This window comes from Micropterus dolomieu, linkage group LG16, assembly GCF_021292245.1.
Source record: "Micropterus dolomieu isolate WLL.071019.BEF.003 ecotype Adirondacks linkage group LG16, ASM2129224v1, whole genome shotgun sequence".
Taxonomy (NCBI): domain Eukaryota; kingdom Metazoa; phylum Chordata; class Actinopteri; order Centrarchiformes; family Centrarchidae; genus Micropterus; species Micropterus dolomieu.
Window position 1 is genome coordinate 3,982,556 of NC_060165.1, and position 22,823 is coordinate 4,005,378.

Consider the following 22,823-nt stretch of genomic DNA (forward strand, 5'->3'; position numbering starts at 1 on the left):
CGACTCCTGGTCCTCTCATCACATCATCTATACATTGAAGCTCTTTGACGTTAGCTTCAGTCACTGAGAGAAAAAGTTACGACACATACACGACTTTTGGGTTTGTGGTCTTTCTAATTACGTATTTTCAGTCTTATACTTCAACAGTTTCACGACAAAATACAACTGTCTTGGCTTGCAAAATTATATTTTCAGTTGACAAATATTAAATGTAACTCAGGGCACAATCCCCTCGGGGTAAAAAATGTGTTGTCTCTCACCGTTGGCTATCGTACATAATTTTTCCAAAATATTTTGCCCAAAATAAGGTCCCATGTTGGTCCACCGGAAGGGGAGGGACTTATGTTTTCTATGGCTAATGGCTTGGTGAATTTCAATAAATAAAAACTAAAAGGTTTTGGAAAATGGTTAATAGTAATATAAAATGATTTGTACTAGAACTTGACATGAAAAAGCAGTCTTTCAGCAGACTTGCACTACCCCCGCCCTACTTTAACCACAAACAGCATCTCTGTGACTCTGATAACTCGAGCATCAGTTAGTATCATAAAATACTTCAGAGACAGTATTATGATGTTTAGTGGCTTCCTACCAGCTCCTGGGCTGCTGCTCTGTGGCTGCCCCTGACCTCTGACCTCCCTGCAGATCTCTTCTCAGGATTACGTGGGCTTGTGCAGAGTCTGTATGACTGACATCTCCCTCACTCTGACCAAGTCATTGCACCTGTTGGGCAGGACAAATGACACCTTTATCATCCTTAAAGAGTCCAGTGACATCACATAACTGCAACTTGAGCAGAGGTCAACCAGAACTGAAAACACCTTTGAGGGTGTGCAGGGCCTTTAAACTGCAAGTCCTGGTCTTACTAACATGAACAGGCAGCCAGACCTTTGCAGAGATGGAAAGACAACAACCAGACGGGCGAAGCAAAGCTTTTGGTATTAATGTGGTCAACCAGACACTTTTAATTTCAATTATTTTTTTTTTTTTTTCAACAATGATCGTAGAACCTGATCGCTGTCAAATGATTTAAGTAAGTACACCAAAGAGGCCTGGAGCTCTGCAGAAGCCAGATCTGCCCTCTTTCCAATCCTGCTGCTCAGAGAGAAATAAAATTAAACTTAAAAAAAAAAAAAAAAAAAAGAATGAAAGAAATACAGCGTCACTCTAACCAGATGCCACTCTTGCCCTGTGAGTAAGTGCTTGGTGGAGAGAGAGAAAAAAGGAACAGACAACAATAGTAATCTCAAGATTGCATGTAAAATTACTTTTTAAATGTAGATAATATTTGTATATAGGTAGATAATGTTTGGTTGATTTAAGGGGAATAGCAAGAACAACTTAAAGGTCAATACAATCAGAAGGTCTTAGCTCACTAGCTAGGTCAACAGAGAACCAGTTATACATGCACTAAAAAGAAAAAAAAGAAAAGAAAAAAAGAAAATAACATTTAAAAATCTGACAGGTCAGGTTGAGATTATATCCAAATTTGTTTGCCCAAAACTACACCAATTGAGTCTCCAACGCTAGATTGATTCTTTTCAAAAAGGAAAAATGTTGAATTTCATTTTTAAATAAAATGGCTAATTGACATTATTGCACATGAGCAAAAGACAGTAATACTATTAGAGCTCTGTTCATCAACTTCCTCCTCCTTGATGGACCCTCCCGAAGCACTTCAAACATTCAGAAACCTGGTGATGTACGACAACAAGAGATGTTTCATCAACAGCAACCAAAGAGAAAAAGAAAAAAAACCCCGGAAACAACGGATAAAAACCTTGATCTGGGTGTGAGGACAGATAAGACGGCCAGCAGAGATGAGGGGAGAATTCTAACATTGTGCTATAATGTACAGTAAACGGCTGCATAAGTGCTTTTTCTTAAGCTTGAAGGAAAAAATAAAATAAAATAAAAAAGAAAGGTATTTATTGTTGAGGCATCATTGAAAAAGTTAGCCTGTGCTATCCATTTAGGGGTGACGATGTAAAATCCCTAACAGTGGGATTCCAACAGCTTTGAACAAGTAGAAGAGAAATCTTTGAGGACATAAAAAAATAATAATGATGATGTTACCCCTCTGATTCTGGCGTTTCAAAGATCGCTGCTACATTAAAACCGCACGCAATTATGTGCAACATCGGAAAAAAGGCTTTGAAGATGATTCCTCTACACACTCCATTCTGTCTGTTGGTTTTGTATGTTATTTTTCTTTTTTCTTTTTTTTACATGTTCCGCCGCCTCATTATTGGTGTTGATTGGCAGTGTCCAGGTCCAATAACATGGCAGAGTGATTCAGTAAAAACACTGTAGTTGCAGTGAGGTTATTCAGGGGAGTCACTCTGGAGGAGGCTGACAGTCCGCGGCACCGTCACTGATGGATTTGGTGGCGCGCTCTCGCTCACACCGGCCCGTTGACCGACACTTCCTGCGGCGGTGGCGTTTCCTCTCTGTTAGGATGACAGGGGAAACAGTCACATACACGGAGAACCTGAGAGGATGAGTATCTGCTGTAGGCGGATTCGGCTGGGAGAAAATGCACAGTAATAAAGACAAAATATACAAAGCCTTGAACTTCATCTTTATCTCCTCTTGATGAAAAAATGTGGGGCCACATAAAATTTTAGCATAAAGATAAATGGATCACAAACTGTTGTTTGAATAACTTATTAATTCAGCCCTCACACAGTGCAGTCTTTTCAAAGATAAACATGTTTTTAACAGTTGTTTTCTATCAAACTGTCAACTGACTACTACAGCTGGAAACACTTCCTGTATATAATGCTTTGAGTCAACTAGTGCTGCCACCGATGATTCTTTTTACTATGAATTAATCTGCAAGATTCCTGCTTCAATCGACTGACTGTTCGATCAATAAAATATCAGAACATAGTTCAAATAAATGCCCATCACAGCCCCAAGTGATTTCATCAAATCACATAAAAAGACACCACTCAAAACAATTGATTCAAATGTTTTTGTTCATGTTTGGTCCACTAAATGATTAACCAAGAAATTATTTCAGCAGTAGAACTACTGTTAGCGCCCTCCGCTGCTCATTTCACATGAAATCAAGCTCGCAGCTGTGGAGAGAGGAGGTGTAAATAAACAGGTAGACAGTGAGACACAAAGTGGAGTGGGGTGACTTTTACGCTTTCAGCATCCACTTGCTTGCATCGGTCCCCATGACGTAAATGTTGTCATCTGCCTGTCTGCAAAGGTCCATTTTTAATTTACTTTTTTAGAATTTATAAAGCTCCAACTAGAGTTTGATTTTTATATTTTATACTTCTTTTTTTTCTGATAATGCATCAAACTGGATTGAACTTCGTCAGAATTAGTAATCCAAGAGTGAAGTTATAATTTCAGCACAACAAAATATACAGTGTCAACAGGCACTTACTTCCTGTCAGTCTGCGTGGTTCCAGGTGAATCTTCAGCAGGCTGCCGGTCTGACAGAGAGAGTTTCTCCAGAGACACCGGACTCTCCTCACTGCAGGACACAAACAGGAAGCCCACAGTTACTAATTAGTCGGCTCGAGTACAGTTTCAGCACAGTGTGCAGGTTCAAGTCAACAGTATTCCACTCCCAGCTCAAGTGTCTTTGAATATTTTATTAACTTCTGGTTCTGTAGCTGACCCTTGCAAAGGCAAATAAAGAGATTTTTAGTGATGGTGCTGGTGATCATTTTCACACTACTGGGAACACTCTACTCTGTCAAGTTACAAACTTACTTAACTTTCTGACGTTGCAAATCACAGTTTGAGCTGAAGTTTCTACAGAGTACCAGAGAGGCTCCCAGGATAGGCTTTACTTAGAAAGGCAAACCTGACTGAATCCAGTCATTTTAAATCCCAGTCTATAATTATCTCAATGTGGTAATTATATTTCAAATATAGACAGGAGTGGACTGGTCAACAGAGGAGGGTTTACCACTCAGCGTCTGACAGCGAGGCAGCTCAGCTAAAAGATACAAACCTTTTGAGGTCAGCTGTCTTGTTGCCGGGAGCACCAACTGTTTCCGAGGTGATTGCTGCGGCGTGAGGACCACCGGCATTTTTGTCATCCTCCTCGCTGTCGGATCCCCCAGAGGAGCTACTGTCTGAGGCCACCAGAGGGGCTTTCCTCCCCTCTCCCTCTGGACAGGTACCAGAGGAGGTAGTAACATCTGACAAACAAAAGGCAGAACAAATGTCTTTGTTCTTTTTCCAAATCAATCAATGTTTTAAGATGGAAATGTGTTTAGGGGTTTAAGTGTGCATCTCTAACAGACAGAGGTTACGTGGCCTCCAGTGATTTGGCTGAGCTTATAAGGTGAAGGTGAACACTCACCGCTCTTCTCGTGCTTTTGTTTGGCTTGTTTATCTGCGTCACTGCTGCCCGAGTCCACAGGTGAGCTGCATCTGGGATCAGTCTCTGTACTGTAGGAAGTCAAGATGAAAACAGAAAACATGTCAAGTTGTAAAGAGTGACAACTTTTTCTACAGAATTAAAGCCCTGTGAGGGAAATTTGTGATTTATGATATTGGGCTGTATAAATAAAAATTTACTTGAATCTCCATTTTTGTGACTGTATTTCTTCTCTATGCTATTTCCTTTGGTTGATCTGTGTTCAATATGTTAAATGGTAGTACAATAATACAACTGTTAAATGGCACACATCATTCAACAGATGAACAACTTTCCCCTGTGTGACACATTAAAGACATTCAACGGACTGTATCCACATGACATCACCAAACATTTCAAGCTTTTTGTTTTGCATTCATGTTGCCAGTCAGAAGATTTACAGCCTGTCAGAAGTTGTCCTTTTGCACACTTCTGACAAAGTTTTGAGACTGGTGTGTCGCAACCTCAGACTGTAAAAAACATGAACGTCATCCACATGTTTCTGATGAGCCAGTTTCTAAAGACCGGGCAGCTCCGGCCGTGCCCATCTTGGTAAAGCCCGTCTCTGGCTAACCCAAAAATAGGCAAAGAGTGGCCCGCTCTTAATTTTGCATACCTTCATATATTAGCCATAATATAATTTAAATGGGTGAGTTATATAAATAATAATAATAATACATTTTATTTAAGGCGCCTTTCTCGGCACTCAAGGACACCGTACAGGGATGCAAAGACATTTAAAAGCAGCAAAACTAAGAACATCAAAACAACCTAAAAGCAAAGAATTTACAGAAAATATTCACCCCCCGCACAGTTGTCATAAACAGGGAAATTATCTCTACAGACCAAAACAATTTTTTTCCACCAGGCTAATACACATGTTTATTTCTGCTGTAAAGTTGGGCATTTTAACATGGGGGTCTATGGAGACGGATTTGCTTTTGGAGTCAGCCTCAGGTGGACATTCAAGGAACTGCAGTTTATGTCACTTGGCGCTGGCTTCATTTTTAAACCTCTGAAGATGCAGCTTGAGCACTTTTGGACAAACAACGTGAAATCGTCTTGTACACTCTCTATAGCTCACAACTACCACTTTTTATTCAACAAACAACATTTTGATCCTACAATCAACTGATCATCCTCAGGTCTATTCGCCAAAATAATAGTTCCTCCTTATATAGAACCACAAAGTTTCAAGTAGGTCTGTCGCGATAACTGCAAAATTGAAATACCGCGCTAATGGTCAAGCCAACCGCAGAGGATGACAAGCACCACAACAACCGCAATGTCCATACTTTACACTTTAGTGTGTGTTAAATTAATAAATTAGTGCTTCAAAAACTCCACAAGCGTAACAAGCTCTCTTAACAGGTCAAGGATGGGTTGCCATGGGCTGTACTTCACCCAACTTAAACCCAGAAGCTGTAAGTGTTGCTGTGTTTTGTGTTGTTTTAATGTTTATTTTGTAGGTTAGCTGGCTTAGCGTTAGCAACTTGCGTGGTAAATGTGGCTAGCAGGCGCGGCGATGTTGGACTAAAGTTGTGATACTGAGGGACAGTACAGAGAAACTGAACAGTAAGCCTCGTTTTTAATGTTGCTTTCTGTGGAAATTTAGTTATAAATTTAGTTGTGTGTGTGAACGTGTGTGCGGTATGTAAATTGACTTGATAGACATGGCCTGAAGGTAACATTATAGCTACATGTGAAAAAGACACTGTCAAAGTAACGTTAGAGAAATGAGTTTGCTCAGCAATGTTGTGTAACTTGCACTAGCACCCAGCAGCTAACGTTAGCTCAGTCAGATCATAAAGCTGCTGTTAGCGGCTCGCTGTGCAGTGAGATGAGATCCACAGACACACTTACTTTATTGATAAAAAATGGGAATGATACCGCATACTGTGCTGTTGAGCCCCAACTAATTACTGCGGGGAAAATTCCTTTACCGCGACAAACCTAGTTTCAGGAACTATGGAACCAGAGAAACTACTGTCAGGAACTAACCTAGGATCTAAAAGACCCTTTATCCGTTTCCACCCCATCTGAAGGACCGTGAACATCAGGCAAATGATTAAAAGGATGGCCAATGGATTAAAAAATTATGATTAAAATTCTATTTTCACACATGTGAAAACAACAGTTTCAATCAGTTATTCTTTGAATTTACTGTTGCATGACTGATGTTTGAGCTAGATGGAATGAGAAGGAGACATGCAGAGGTGGAAAAGCTGTGAAACCATCAGAAAGGTGATTTGTATTTCTCTCATCCTCTTGCTTTGTTCTCTCATCCTCTCTCTCTCATTCACTCTAACTCGCTCATGTTCTCAGCTTTGACTCTCTCTCTCAAAAAAAAAAAAAAAAAAAGACTACAGAAAAGCCTAAGTTTTCTACATTAATAAAGAACAAGAAATGTCCTGATATTGATACCACAGTACTTGTTTTGTGAATGAAGCGGTACACAAGTGCCACAATATTCTGTCAGCGCTTTACAGTTCCTGAACCTTTGGGGAGGCACTACCCCTGAAGTAGGAACCCCTGGGAAAGTTCCCACAGTGGATCCACCCTAATAGTGACACCTGTTGCATCAATTCAACCTATCGGACCTAGAAAATGCAAAATTCAATTTCTGTTACTTTTTTCCTCTAAGACCATCTTAGGAATGTTGCTAATTTTGGGTTAACAGGTTTGCTTCTCACCCGGAGAAAGGTTGGAACTCAGGGAAGTTGGCCCAGCCAGTTCCCTGCGTCTCTCCTCCACCCCCAGCTGAGCTGTCCCACCCTGCTGGGGTTTGGGATGCTGCAGTCCCTCTAGAGTCCCTGAAATTTGCTGTCCATGCGGGACCTGTAAAAAAATGACCCTTTTAAACTAAGACAAGAGTCTACTTTGAAGGGCTGTTTGTAGGTTTACATAACATTTGAATGTGCTTGAATGTGCCTAGCTGCTGTCCTCTAATCTACCTGTTTCTGATGTGTTTTGCTCAGACTCCTCGTCCTCATCAGATTCAGATCCACGGTCCCGCTCCCTGCCTCCGTTCTCCATGCTGCTCTTGGAGCTTCCCTCTGAGGTTTGGGAGACCCCAAACCTGGAAGACAGTAGACAAGAAATTGAGGAGGTTAACAGACAGAAAGCAGAAATGCTTTGTGTACTAAAAACTGCAGTGAGGAAATCAGAAACTAGAAAACATCAACAGGTTTACCTTGTTCTGGATTTAGCTTGTGTTGCATAGTTCATCTCCTTCTCCTCCCAAATGTCCTCTTCTTCTTCAGCATCGTCAAACTGGCGTATCCTCTCTTTACAGCAGGCTTCAAAAGCAGCCACATTGGCCTGTGTACAGACATTTGAATGAAGTCAATTCTTTCTGCGACAGAGACTAAGAGATTAATATGCAGCAAGTTTAAGTCTCTTTATTCATTTATGTTATTATAACAGATTTGACCACCACAACTCAACAACGGTTGTTGTAGAGACATTAACACCACTGACAGTAACAGTAGATTGAGTTTGATTTTTACACCGTTTCCAATAAAGAAATTACGACCCAAACACCTACAAAACACTTACACTATTATCATCAGCATCTAGATTGAAGTTTATTTCGGCAATTCTGTCAAACGTGGCACTGAGGAAAGAAAACAAGAAAAATGTTAGCCAACATCCTGTGGAATAAGGTGATCACTGTGTACTAGATAGGCATAAAATCAAATAGTGTAACTGAGAATTAACTAAATGTGTCTGTGCTCTGGTTTTGCTTTATTGACTAGAAAGGGTTGGGGTGCAAAGTTGTTTCATGCTGAGTAGCAAATCTTGTTTCGTTTTCCTTAAAGAGCAACAAAGAGTGTAAGTGTTACTACTCACTTGATGTTTTCATCATGCTCACTGAACTCCTCATCATTGAACCCAAACTGATCCACAAAGTTGGCAGTCATCTGTTGGATCTGATAGTCGGAGAAGGCCTGGGAAGGTCAAAGGGCACTTTTTAAAGTGATATCGTTATAGACAGAAGAGGTTACTAGACATGGATATGGATTTTTTTTCTGCTCTCTGTCGGCACCCATACAGCGGCAGCAGAGCGAGAGCCTGCGCCGTCGCGGTGGAATACGGTGAGGATTAAGTTAGCTCCAAACTATTTACAAAGTATTTAAAAATTAAAAACAAACAGGCAGTTAATATGTACACTTCAATATGTTTATTTATCGCAAGTGATATACCATCGTTATGGCTACCTCATGCCCATTGGGTCTGGTCTTACCAAATAACCATCACTAAATAATAGTAAAGTATCGATAAAGAATCAGATCGTTAAGCAGTCTCAATAAGGGTATCAATATCAATAAAAATTAACGATCCTCATCCCTACTGTACTGTGTTGTTAATTGTATTTAAAACTGAAGCATTAAAGTGAAACACCATGAAAAACACTGAAATCACCAGTCCAAGTATTACTGATATTAAACAGTGCAAGTATGAGTAACCATTTCATCTGTCACTATATTAGCCCTGAGTTCTGTCTGTAGCTGTTTGTTATGATTCTTATCATCAGCGGTTTTTGAACCACAGTGTGTTTTTGTGCTGGTCCCTTGGCTGGTTCAGGTCTGCCGTGGACAGCTGACTCCCAAAGCTTTTTATATTCTTGATATTCCGTGCAGTGCTTAGTTTGTGGTCTTTTTAACGGCAACCGATTTTTCACAGGTTGACATCTTTTGAGCAACATCAGTCTTTTGAAACCCGAACGGCCTCCATGCCAGTGACAACAACGTAGATTGCGAACCTGGTGGTGCCAGTGTTTTATCTCCTGGCACTGATCACTCATTTTTAACTTCAGTCATGAATTTTTGGCAGCTATTGCTTGTTTAACTCTAGCACATGTGCACTGCATTACACGACGCATGACTCAGTGAATGCGCAGACAACAACTGTTTGCAAATTGAGTGACGTAGCCTACTCCATAATGTCTGCTCAACACATCGTTACAACAATTAATATTTTATCAGAGACAATTACACGTCGCCCAAATCCCTAGTGTGAAGTGTCATTGTGTTTCATTATGGTGCTGTCTATCTTACCTGCTGGAGAGACAGGTCGTTGGGGAAGGGGTTCTCCATGTCGTCGTCCTCACTGGACGAGTGCATGTTGTGGGTGCTTACCTGCAAGACACAGTGCAGAGGTTTGGTGAACTTCTTACAGTGTCCAACAGAACATAGCAGATGCCTAGTGGCCTTACTAGAGAGATTTGATCAAGCTGTAATTTTAATGACAGATACGCAACTTAAAAAAATAAAGTCATGAAAACGTAGCATAGAGAGAACTGTCACACATTAGTAATTGCCCTTTAACATAAAACTTTGTTCATCTAGAGGTTGTCGAAAACAGCAGACTTTCTGTCATCCTAGAGTATATCACTGAGCCTTTGCCATCCAACCTGGGTTTTACCCTAACAGGCATACAGACTTACAGTCTCGTAGAATCCCATACTATTACAATGCAGTCAATAGAAATGCCCATCTACAATTTGTAAACATGCCTAGTTCAGTTTCCTCCATCACTAGATATCAATCTATCTTCAACCTCACTGAGGGGATGCTGCATGCTTTAAATCTACAAAGTAAAATCAGGGCCACTATTGTTAATTAATTAAAACAACACTTCCGACCTCGGTTGATTAAATTTTTTAATTTATTAAATGAAAAATGTGAAAAGAAAAATCTATTTGCTTAGAAGCTGGTAATGGCTGCTCTGACACTGTGCTGGGCTGCTCAGTCCTGTCCTGATTAATTGGCTGCTGTGAGCACAGCGGGCTTAAACTGGGAGAGAAGAAGAGAAAATGAGAGGAAGTTAAACGAAATCTAGTCGTGCAGAAGAACCTGTGAGTGCTACTGAATGATATCTCACCAGCTCTACCGTGTTCCTCCTGTTAGTCTCTCTCAGGGTCTCGTCCACAAAGCTCTCCCAGCGGCCTCTGCAGTCTTCGGGAAGCTCTGCAAAAGCAGAGATATGCTTTGTCGAATGAAGAATATCACGTGACTGGTAGCATCAGACCCTTCAAACATCACTGGTGCTTCAGAAAGCGCTTCAATCAGTTTGAAAGTTTCAGCTAAACTATGTGATAGGCACATCAGTGGGAGAGAGAGGAGAATAACTGAGAGCGATGGCCATACACACTAGAAAGACATAATTATAAGTTATGAGAACATTTCCACCTGATTCCTATGTAATAAAAAGTAATATATACATTTAATGAATATCCTTCTCCATTCACATTGCAAGTGAAATGTTGCATATATACCAACTGTGAAGTTAAAACACAAGCCCACACAGTGGACACAATATTTTGTGTGTAGGCGTTTTGGACAATGCATTTATAAATTATTTTACTCTTAAAATATTGCACAATATCTTCACAATATCTACATTAAATGCAGCACACCGGATTTGGACTTTTGAAGCCCAGAAGCTTCAAATCTTTTTGTCGGCACATATAGCAAGAAAGGCCCAGAGCTTCATCTGCCCATCACTACTTTTCAGATAAAATGTAAATGTATATGACAGGCCTACTGCAATATCTGATTACCTTTGATGAGGTCAGCGATCTGGGCCTGTACTGGTCCTTTCTCCAGGTTCTGGACCACCATGTTGGCAATTCTGGTCAGATGACCCATGTTGCCTCTCCTGGTGCCGCCCTCAGCCCTGAGATTCATAGGAATACACTTAGGATTACCTTCAATTGGAAAAATAACTTGACTGTCACACCACAACTGCACTTGTCATAACTAATCTATCCACACTATTCGCTGCGGTCAAGGTATTGAGAAGATTCTGATCAGAAGAATCTCTTTTTCTAGTATTACAATAAATATTCAGCACGACGTGCATAAAGCAGCAAAATGCAACTGAATAGGTATGATGAAGAGGACGAAAACATTCTATTTTGATACAAAAGTGTTTGGGCACATTGTGATATCATGGATGTAAAGGGTTTCTTACTGTATTTTATCATTCTCCTCCCAGGCGTTAAGGATCCTCTGTACCAGTTGACACCTCTGGAAGAGCTGAGGGTTCAACAGAAACACAGAATGAAGATGAGCGTGGAAAAAATTGAGACAGAGCATCAAAGAAGAAGTAGTATGACCACTTACATGTGCCACAAGATCGTTGTGAATAGAGGTCTGTGGGTCACTGGTTCTGGCCGTCTCCTCTTTCTCCCCCTGCGCTTCAGGGTTGGATGCTGCAGGCTTCCCATCGTGGTTCTGGATGCCTAGGCTTGGTCGCTCATCTGAGGAAGGATGGTTCAGGATAGCCGCCACGCACAGCTCCACTTGGAAGTGCAAAAAGTTATTCCACGAGTATTTGAAGAACAGATCCTATTCAGAGAGAGAGAGAGAGATGTAAAGCAAAGTTATTGACATTATTAGAAATTGTTAGAGACATAAGCATTTTAGCAAACTACTGGCACACCACATGGTTATGTGCTTATTAATAGACCCCCGTCAGCTGAACTACACACAAAACTTGCTGGTCTTATGTGAACCTGTTCCAAATAAGCCACACCCACTGCCCTTTGGTCAGGTGGTGTGATAAGGCAATCAGTGCTTCCCTGCCTCATGAACAACCTTGTGCAAATCTGATGCAACATTTTCAGATAAGCTGTATCAGGAAAAACAAAATCAGGCAAAATCATGCTTCTATAACACCTTCTAAAAATGTATGAAAGCTCAATCACACAAGAGTCAAGCCAGGATTAGCCTACCAGTAGTAGGTCCATGGTGGCAAGATTGCAGAGCTCCTGGCAGATACTGGGGGCACTGGTCTGCAACAGGGCAGCCACCAGCCGGGCCACGTGAAGGCGGGCGTTCCCCAGTGGCTGCTCTAGAACGCCAACTGTTGTCAATATTGCACTTTTCTGTAGAGGGAATGAGATACATACATCAGCTAGTGTCATCACAAAATATGGTTTTGATACCAATAAACAAGAACCCCCAAGTTCCAATGTTATAACTGCACCACAGAGGGGAAAAACAGGGCTGCATGTGTAACAGTGAAAATGTATACTACTAATTCACCATCAGCTGCTACAGTTTATTCAGATAAAACTCAAATGTGCTTGCTAAAGGTGCTACCTGTCAACGTAATACTATTAAGAATATAATATACAATTTCTAATCGCTTCTGTTTAGAATTTATTTTGCTTGATGACCTTTCTCTGCTCTATGGCTTTTACCTTGGGGGGATCCAGAAGAATCTGCTGGAAGTCCTTTAAATGGGGCTCAATGGCATTTAAAATACTGCTGTTGACAGTGTAAGACCTTTCATAACCCTGAGAATACAGATCCATCAGCCCTTCCAACCTGGGACACATAAGCAGACAAAACATTAGGTCACTAGATGTAAAAGTACTAATTCAGTACTGTGTCAGTATTCTTTTTAAGCATATGGAAGCATTTCCTCTACTTCCCTGATAGCTCATAGGAGTTAATAAAATACAAAATTACCATGTGGTTTTACCATGTGCTCAAAAGAACCTGGAGGACCAGGACCCAGAGGAATCAAAATTAACTAAGCTACCATAATTTATAATTACAAACTTGACAGGAAACACTTAGACTCACCCAGACCTCCTGGTCTCCAGTAAGGTAAGTAGCACTTGAGTTCCGTTAACGATGGAGGCCTCACTCCTCTCCCCCTCAAATATGTTCTTCAGGAGCCCTGCCACACTCTCCTGCCTGAAAGACAACAGTTTATGCAGTAGCAAATTTAAGAAACAAACTTGATGATGTGACGCTAATGTTCTCCTCTTAAAGCCAGCAAACCAGTTGTCTAGTTAGTTTCTATTATTGATCATGGGGTGTGGCAATGCATGGGTGAGATGGTGTACACCAATGAAGCATTATGAAGGACACAAACTCAAAACTTGCACAAAAATCAAAACTGATGTCAAACCGGCTCTGCCAGCAAATGTCTGTATACACAACAACCTGTTCCCAACAATCCCTGCTTGTGTGGGGAAGTAAGAGTACATACAGCTTATCATAACTTTACAGTCTACCCTCTTAATGAACACTAAAAAAAAACATGAAAAGACCTATTAATTAGGACACCATTAAACAACAGTAGATGGGACAACGGTTTGACGAGCTTGGCCACTGAACACAGCCAAACATTTCACTCTAAATCCCACAAGCAACAGGACACAGGTGATATTTACTTATCCTCCTCGAATTTTAAATCAAAAGGCAGCGTAAACTTACGACTCCAGTACAGCCAAAAGTGGGTCGGCCTCCATATTCTCCTGCATCTGATTGGCCTGGTCTCGACTAAGGCGGATGATGTCACAAAGCGTTTGGGATGCATTTGATTGTCTCTGCAACATAAATCATTAAATTAGAAAATTTAAATGAACAGATTCCCCTTTTAAGTTATGTTGATGCTACAGATATTATAGCTCCTTCATCTGAGAGCTTCATGACAAAATAGTGACAGGTCAATTCCCAGCATGCTTGACACTCACCTCCTCATCTTTGCCAGTATGGATGAGCTCTGTGAGTCTTTGCACCAGCTTCTCTTCATTCAGCCACTTGGGGGGAAAAGCAAACAAGTGTGAAACACTTTAAAGGCTGATGTTCACTCATGGGAAGTACGCAAAGACATATTTAGAGAGCTTACATGAAGGACCTCCTGCCTCAAGGGGGCAGGCTCTACACAACTGATGAGGCGAAGCAGCAGGTCCATCATGGCAGAGGCGTCAATATGTTTCAGCACCAGACCAATGAAGCCTTCTTTTTTCTTTAGGAAGGTAATAACCTGGGAAACAAAACAAAGTTCCACAAAGCAGACTGTATGTAAGTTTTTTTTGCTATGCAGTACAGTGGAAGCCGTTGCTCAAACCATTATCTTTTCAAGTGCACCTGTTCGGTTTTCCTGGCAATGAGATTGCCAATGGTTTTGCTGAAGAAGCTGGCCAGTAGCGGGTTGAGGGGTGGGTCCTGCTCCAGAAAGTGATAGAGCATCTCAAGGAGAGACTCCTCCCCACCCAGCTTATCATTCATAATGGACACATCCGATGTCAGGAGCTCACAAGCAATGTTGGGAAATCTTGTTAAAAAAAAACAAATAAAAAAAAACACACGACAATGAGAAGGAGTCTTGGTTTTAAAGAGGCATTTCTGAAATGTTCTTATTATCTGAGCTTTGCTTAGTCTAAAAGAGATAAAAAATATATTAAAATCAAATTTTAACAGTTCCTGTGGAGAATGTCAGGGGCCAGAGCAGTAGCAATATAATGACATAATATAAGGGCAGCAGCAATCTAACAGTAACATAGTAAATAGATTTAAATCAAGAGTAAAAAGCAGGCTACTGAACACAACAAATAACACCAACTCATTAACAAAATCTTTTTGTATTTCCTCAGAATATATGAATAAAAAGTACACTATGACAATTTTTTATTTCAATGCATGTTAATTCAAATAAATTATACTAGGTGCGACTATAATAAACCATGAAAGTTCAGTTTCTAAACAAGAACTAACAACAAGGACTGAGTTAAGAAATACTGTGTCAGTCGCCACTGTTGAGGACTCACTTAAAGCGGCTCCTCTCCTCCAGGTCCACAGGCGGCTCTGTGGTGATGAGTCTGACCAGCTCCTGCATGCAGTGGTCCTGGGAGAGGAATAGGAGCAGCCGACGGTTTTGGGCCTTGCACTCCTGCAGGACGTCATCCTCCTCCATCAGCTCTCTCAGCGTCACGTCCTCCTTGTCCAGCAGCTGGTCAATGTGGGAGGTGGTGTGCAGGTCAAACTTCCAAAACATGGTGGCCGCTGGGAAGGGGGACACAGCCCTGTGCCGTAGGACAGCACAGTTAACGAGGGAGAGAAGGTAAAGCACAGAGAACACAGAGGTGGAGGAGGATGAGGGGACACAGAGAGGCCCAGCAGTGGAAGCATAGGTGGGGAAGGAAACAGAGAAATTGATGTAAATGTAAGCTCAAGGATTACACCAAAAATAGCTGGAAAAAGACATCACTTTCACTTGCAAAATGCCCTTACAGGGACTGCAACATTTTTGTATTTTCTAACTAGATTAATTATGGTCTAATTAAGTTCTTATGGATTATACCAATTTATGCTGCATTCATGTAGGACTGTTGATAAAAATAAGACTTTATTGGATAAATTTTGCTACAGAATCATCATATGCTCTACTGTTTGGATCTTTCAGCAAATGTGCATGTTGATGCCCACGTGGGTGAACAGTAGGGGTGTGATGGGATATCTCGCAATATTAAAACATGACTATATTTCTGTCTCACAACATCAGAGCTGCCAACATGCAATTGACACTTTTCCCACGCTCTCCACCACTCACCAATTTCCTCACGCAGTGATAAACAAGTGTATAACTGATGACATCTACTTGCGGCGTGAGTCATCTCCACCCAGCTGATGCGACACCGGCATATGCCAACATAGTAATCAAGTGAACCCCCCTCTCATGCTGTGAGTTGCGGACAGTTTGTGACAGAGTGTAACTACCTGGTAGACTTTTGCAATTTATACTTCTAAAAACTGAAGGCCAACCTTGCTCTGTTTTAGACTGTGAGCTACACTTTATCGGAGGTGCTTAATTTAACATTTGTGTTGATTTGTGGTGAGATTTCTGCCTGATCACAAGAGTTTTCAGTAGGGCTTAACGATTAATCGTTTTCAAATCGAAATTGCAATTTCTAATTGTGAAGACGGTGATTAAAATGTAGGTTAATTATACAGCGCATCTGACCCGTTTTAAACAGTCATGCAGTTACAGATTCATTCCGTTGTCATCTTTATGTGACAGATCTGCTCGCCAATCACAAGCGCCATGCGCCTCCTGTTACGGTCCTACTCACCAATCAGAGCGGACACAGGGCATGTACATTTTACAACAAATGAAACCTGAAGAAAACATGGGATAATAGCGCCAGCCGAACCAACACAGGTAGCGGCTGTGCCACGGTTCTGTCTGGCGTCAACTCACACTGAAGTGTTTCAGCAGCGGAGCGTTCAGCCTACACGTTGTTAACAAATTAACAACACGTTACAGGCTAACATTACATATTCACATGGAGCATTTCAGAATAAGAGTGTTTTTGCCTGTCTGATTTTGCTGACTTGTTCAGATTTTGGTTATTTGTTCAGTTGTCCTTGATTTTTGTGCTTCTACCATGGTTAAGTAGGCTACGTAGTTAAAGTGTTTCTTCTTTTTTGTCTGTTTTAACTGTGTTTAATGTTGATGTACGATCGGGAGTCTGCAAAGGGTGTTTTATTTCAAAAATCGACCAGATGCCTGGTTCATCTGCTCTGTGCTGCTTGACGTGGCTTCCGTCAAAAATACACTGGCAGTGAATATTAAACTTTAGCAAAACTTCAATAAAAATTTGCAATTTGAATCGTAATCACAATATCTGGCAGAAAAATCGCAATCAGATGTTTTTTTCCAAATCGTTCAGCCCTAGTTTTCAGTCAGTTTAAGTTTCTACCATCTTGTCTCATCCTAACATGTATTCCCAAATTGTCCAGACAGTCTGACGGGGATACTACCACATCTGCAGAGCAATAATTAAGTAATGCACAGAGTGTAGGGGTGGTGGACTTTTAAAAAACATTATGAATTATCATTAAATGATTGCATTAGTCTTGTAACATTAATCATTTTTCTACATGTCTGAGCCTTACTACATTATATTCCATTATATTTTTCTATTTTTAATTGTCACCTGCTGCCTGAATTTTATGTTTTTCTTCATATTTCCACAATAAATTGATGCAGAAAAGACAAATTGATTTAGAATTTCACCAAAATGCAGGATATTAGGTACTCCCCTCATATATTTTGGCATTGAAGATTTCTTAAAAATAGTGTTCAAATATTGTCTGGTAAACCAAGCGTATCATCACTCCCCCAGCATTATCAAAATGACAGAAAGATTGATACTGAGGTTCAGTGGAGGGCAGCTCTGATGCTGGGATGTACTGTGGAGCTGATGTCTTCAGTCACTAATAAAGCTGTGCTCTATAGACTTTAAACATTATTTGGAATTTAACAGATCTATTGGCAGATCATGTACCCAGTTTAATCAAAATACAAACTTATTTACAATTTTTTTACAAAGGACAATAGCTGGATCACTGTGGTCCAGGTAAAAGTAGTCATAGACTGTACGATCACAGAAAGAAATAAAAAGGCCACAAGTGCTCACCAGTGGATGAAATGTGGATATCTTTAATCAGACCTCCCCCACGGGCAGGCAGGCATTTGTGTTTGTGCAGACGACAGAGAGCGTGGCGAGGCCTGGCATTTATCAGCATGGGTCTCCTCTTAAAAAGCAGGCCTCTTTAGGAGATGAGACACTGAGACGCTCACCATAACCTGCACAACACAAAAAGAGTGGAGATTATCAATCAACTGTGCAAGAAGATTTTGGAGAAAATTACACTCTGTTAACATACCACTGACATAATTTGCATGGCATTCTGCACCATTGTGAAGTTGTGTTGCCCTCATCATGTGACAGCTCATACTTTGTGATATCTCTGCATGGGTGCCAACAATGCATATCGTCATACGTGTTTGTTCTTCTTAGAAATAAACTGAACTCATTTCATTCACATTTTGCACTCTTGTTTCAATTTTAATATTTTAAAGCTAATGTACACTGACTGAGATGTAAAGTAACTAAGGTATAATTTTGTTGTTTATGATGTAGCCTACAACGCAAAACTAAGTTCTCCTATTAGACTACTATAAGACTGTCAACTATGCACACATATTAAAGACAAAGCTGTTGGTAAATGAAGCTGTTAACTTGGTGCCTATCCAACTGAGAGCTAATGACAATGATATTAGAGAGGACTGTGGTACAGTCTTTATCTCCAATAGTGACAGAATGTAGGTTTCAGTTTAATGAACAAAAAGGTGACATGATATTGTTACCTGGCTCCATACTGGTGGAATGAACTCCCCACTGAAGTCAGGACAGCAAAGTCACTGCCCATCTTCCACCTTTTCAGACTACATCTCAACAACCCTAGCAGCACTTACTTTGGTCTCATTTCTCGATAAAAACAAACCAAAAAAAAACAAACACTATTTAAGCATTCATACTACTGTAGCACAACATGCTTTTAGTTATTTGTTTAAAGGGGACACACTCCCAAATATGGAGGGTATATAGCTCTTGCTCATACATGGCCAGAACGGACACATCAAAGGAAAGTTTACAATGCAAGCTAGATGTTCTTAATGCAGAGCTGTTCAGCCATCAATCATGTTACTTTGCTAACGCAGGTCTATTCTTCGCAACTGTATTATTAAAGAAAAACAGACAAAAATATAATTCAAAAAGCATCGTATTGGATTCTCTGTCAGGGTCAGTGACAAAATGTAGAACTGACACTTCCCAAATATTAACCGGTTCCAACTTCACATACATTGGTGGGTCTATTATTACAAAATTATGTTGAGAATGTAAATTTACATACTAATTTTGTTTAAACCCGCAAAAGGTTTTCCAAATATAGTAAAAATATAATAAAGTAAAACATAACAAATTTGTCAGAACAGAGTAAAGAAAAATATGATTACAACAAAAGCTAACATGCCTAGAATTTTTAATGTTACATAGTATGTTAAACAACAAAATGTGTATTGGATTTGAATATTCCACTTATTAAATAACTTATTTATATTTCCACTGGCTATAGTACAGCAAAATGCTACAGTGTATCAATGTTTAGGCCTGGAAATAACAATAAAGTCTGATTCTCATGTCTCATCAGCCCGCAATAAATGCTTTTAAATGCCTACTATGAAATGGTGGTAAATGGAGAATGCATCTTAAATGATGGAGAACAAGTATTTGAAGCGTATGTGACTACACAAGTATGTTTAGTTTGTTGTTCCTCACGTGGTTACTGTGGCAGCTAATCTAGACAACCATACACACCAGCAGCGACAAAAACAATTACATCTACTGGCTTTGACAAAGCTAACATGTCTCTGTGAGCAACATGCTATCAACTGTTGATCATGGAAGTAAAACTGAAGGAGGAAAACAAAGAGCTTCCTCCTTTTCCATGTCCTTTTTTCCTGAGGAGGACCCTTCCCTGCACATGCAGCAGCAGCGTCCATCTGGCATACATTTACAAAGTACACAAGTGCAATAATAACCCGCTGAACGCTCCCTGTGGACACTGAGCAGGAAAGCAAATGCTTGACTTTACATCCAAAATAGAACCCACCAGAGGCGACCTCAACAAAAACAGTCTACTGGCACATATAACAGGCGATGAAAAGAGGAACAATGGCACACAAAGGGCATACATGTGGATGTTGTGAGCCAACAATAGTCTGTAATTAGGCAAGTGAAAAAGCAGTGAATTCAAGCAAAAGGAAATTCCACATGCACTTTCACACAAGCTCTCCTTTACTTGCTGAATGTAAACAAATACACAACTGGTGGCCACTGAATGTTTATCATTTAGTTCTAGATACCTAGTACAACATGCACTACTAAATGATCAACCCAATCTGCAATACTGCACTTCAGAGGACAAACAAAAGCTACAGTTATACTCCGTCTGTTGCTGCTTACATGCACTTAAATGCACTGACATTGTAAAAGTAGGTGAACAGACCTGTATCTAATGTATGATACATTAGTTCTTTATGATAATAAAGGCCAGCAATGAATTTCTTGTACTTTATAATACTCCTTCACATATTCACATTATTAGTTACCTCTGGGTTTGTTGGCTGTGGAACAAAATAAGCCATTGCTTCAGGCTTTGATAACTTGAGATGTGAGAACATACAATAGCTAACGATACATTGATGTTTTTTATAATGTTAGATCAACCAATCACAAAACAATATCTGTTACCTTTGTTTATAATATGTTGTTATGCAAGTGAGTCCCCATTTGTTAAGACTACATAACAATGAGATACACACACTGGTGTGTAGCTGAAGAAGTAAACTAAGCTGCCATAGCCTTGGCATGAAGCGAGCATCAACTGACTTGCGGTAGGAGCTCAGATTTCTGTTTACTTCAACTCCACTGGATGCCCCGCTACGAAATAATACAAGATAAAAAACAACGTAGATTTACTTTACAGTAATTAGTCCTCACAGTTAATTACATTCCGTCGTTAAAACACGAGGTACCTTTCTATTTTAGCCATCGTCTACTAATGTACTATTGAATCCAGACGGTGTGTAACGTTAACTTACTTGATTTCAGTAACTCTGCTAACCTGGGCTTCGTTGCTGCTGGCCAGTGGCCTCAGCCAACTCCGAATGGCTGCACTGAAGAACACGAGCTAACGTTACTTAGCCAACGCTAGCTCGTTAGTTAGTAAACTATAACGAATATTTAAGAGACGCAGTAACGTTAACGTTATTGTTATATTAATGAGGAAATAAGTTACGTTAATCTCGATACGTTAATCTCGACCCGACTAGACTATATTGCATAAACTAACGTTAACGTTCATCTAACAACTAACGTTAGCCAAAGTTGGCCGAGTAGCAAACATTAGTTTCTCCATCAACGGTAATTTGCGATTTTGTAATGCACTAAGTTATCAAGTTAGCAAACAATCAAGCTAACGTTGACGTTAGTTCCTCCTTTCCAGTGATTAGCACGTAAGCTAATTAGCTACTAGCCGTTAACGTGTAACGTTACTGAGCTGAGTTAGCCAACTTAAATAGCTCTCCAACTTAGGTTCAACTTTGTCGATGCAACAGCAGAGTTAACGTTAGCTAGTTGCTCAAACTCATGACGATTGTTCCGTCCGAAACTTACCTTTGATTCAAAGTCCGCTGCTATTCCTTCCGTCTATATCAGATTGTTGGTTGATTTTTTTCGTCAAGCAGCCAGCTACTAAGTCACTAGCTATCCAGCTAACTATTAGCTAGCTGTGTTAGCTAAGACACATTAGCCTGTGAGCGAATAGTGATTTGTTTTGAAGAAGGGTCAGTCTGCGACAGCACAGGCTAACTGTTACTGTTAGCTAGCTCAACTTAGCTAACGTTAGTCAAAGGTGGCTTTGAAGTCTATCAAATAAACAGTTCCCCAACATTAATAGCAACTTGACATCAATAGAGAGACCTGTTATTTCAGATATATGGTGTATGATTCGTACTCACGCATATAGTAATTCAAACGCGGGGTTAAGTTTAACATGCAAAGCAGGAAAAACTCAGTCATATTTTTCGAATCAAAATGGCGACATGGTTACGAGAGCGCGCAGTAGGCCATCACGGGGACGTGCATCGACTTCTGACTGAGCTCAGCAAAGTGTTTTGGAGTACTGAATGGTCATGCGACACTGTTAGTAGTCAAATAATTATAATGGTCTAAACATGAAATAAATATTATTTCTTATAATGCACCTATATAATAAGGGGTGACCTAACAACACTAACAATTTTGCTTGAATATGTTTTTAACATAAGTGTTTTGTGGACATCAAAAGGCCAGTTCCCTTGTTGAAAAAAAAGTAATGTTAAGTTTAATTAAAGGGAATTCACTCCACACACAATGAAACTTAAATTATTTTTTTCTCTTACCCACTACTATTCATCATCATTGTGATTTTAGGCGATCCTCAACTCCAACTTCTTATCTCACATCTATTTATTTAAAACAAAACAAAATCCTATATAATACTAACCGTACAATGGCTTGCAAATGTTAAAGTGCACTTACTACGGGGAGCTGCCGGGAGCTACTTAAACCAGGGTGTTTGTAGCTAAGCCTGACTTCTAACCTGAAAAGGATATTAGGTATGTTGTATATGTGGTATAAGGTAGCACTTCATATATTGTGTAGAAAATCACATGGTCAATATTTGAGACCACCGATTTCAGTCTTGTGACAAGTAGGTGAGCACAGTGGACAGGACAGGCAGATTTACAAAATAAAATACACATTAAGTAAGTAAAGTTAGGTGAATTGAGTTGAAAGAGAATATGCTTTAATGGCAGCAATCATCAATTTATTTTTAAATAAGTAGGTTTTAGTCCATAAAATGTCAATAATGACAGATGACCATTACAAGTTATGAGTATGGAAGCAAAGGAGGGTTGAAATAATTTGAATTTTAGAATTAACTGAATTCCTAATTGTGAAATTTAACCCCAATGTTGAAATTGAAATATCACTTAAATAATAGCATTGAAATATTTTACTGTTGTTCTCCTTAAACATTTTTAGAAGGTATTTTCAAATAGCAATTTTAAAAAATTCGATAGAATATTTTGGTGTCAGGATTTCTAGGTTTTCCAATTTTCATTGATGAGGTTCACCAATCCAATTAGATTTTTTTTACTGAACTGAATTTTAGATCATAAAAAAAAGTGAAATGGAGCAACATGAATATCTGACTTTGTGAACCCTAAA

General features: G+C 39.9%; 1 protein-coding gene across 3 annotated transcripts; it reads right to left on the bottom strand.

Moving 5' to 3' along the window:
* Positions 1 to 933: 933 nt before the first annotated feature.
* ppp6r2a (protein phosphatase 6, regulatory subunit 2a) lies at positions 934 to 21,677 on the bottom strand. 3 transcript variants are annotated; one of them, XM_046072353.1, is made up of 24 exons: positions 21,569 to 21,677; positions 17,619 to 17,788; positions 14,967 to 15,221; positions 14,287 to 14,473; positions 14,045 to 14,182; positions 13,890 to 13,955; positions 13,630 to 13,742; positions 12,991 to 13,104; positions 12,603 to 12,729; positions 12,132 to 12,284; positions 11,521 to 11,745; positions 11,369 to 11,433; positions 10,956 to 11,071; positions 10,277 to 10,362; positions 9,451 to 9,531; positions 8,243 to 8,340; positions 7,949 to 8,006; positions 7,584 to 7,711; positions 7,345 to 7,469; positions 7,084 to 7,228; positions 4,334 to 4,422; positions 3,980 to 4,169; positions 3,404 to 3,493; positions 934 to 2,450 (listed from the first exon to the last, which is right to left on the bottom strand). In XM_046072353.1, the coding sequence occupies exons 3-24, from the start codon at positions 15,191 to 15,193 to the stop codon at positions 2,402 to 2,404; spliced, it is 2,670 nt and encodes an 889-aa protein (XP_045928309.1). In that variant the 5' UTR covers positions 15,194 to 15,221; positions 17,619 to 17,788; positions 21,569 to 21,677; the 3' UTR covers positions 934 to 2,401. The 3 variants fall into 3 exon arrangements, with proteins under 3 accessions (XP_045928309.1, XP_045928308.1, XP_045928310.1); XM_046072352.1 differs by having other exon boundaries at positions 21,225 to 21,663; XM_046072354.1 differs by lacking the exon at positions 21,569 to 21,677 and adding an exon at positions 20,651 to 20,671.
* Between the last annotated feature and the right edge of the window lie 1,146 nt (positions 21,678 to 22,823).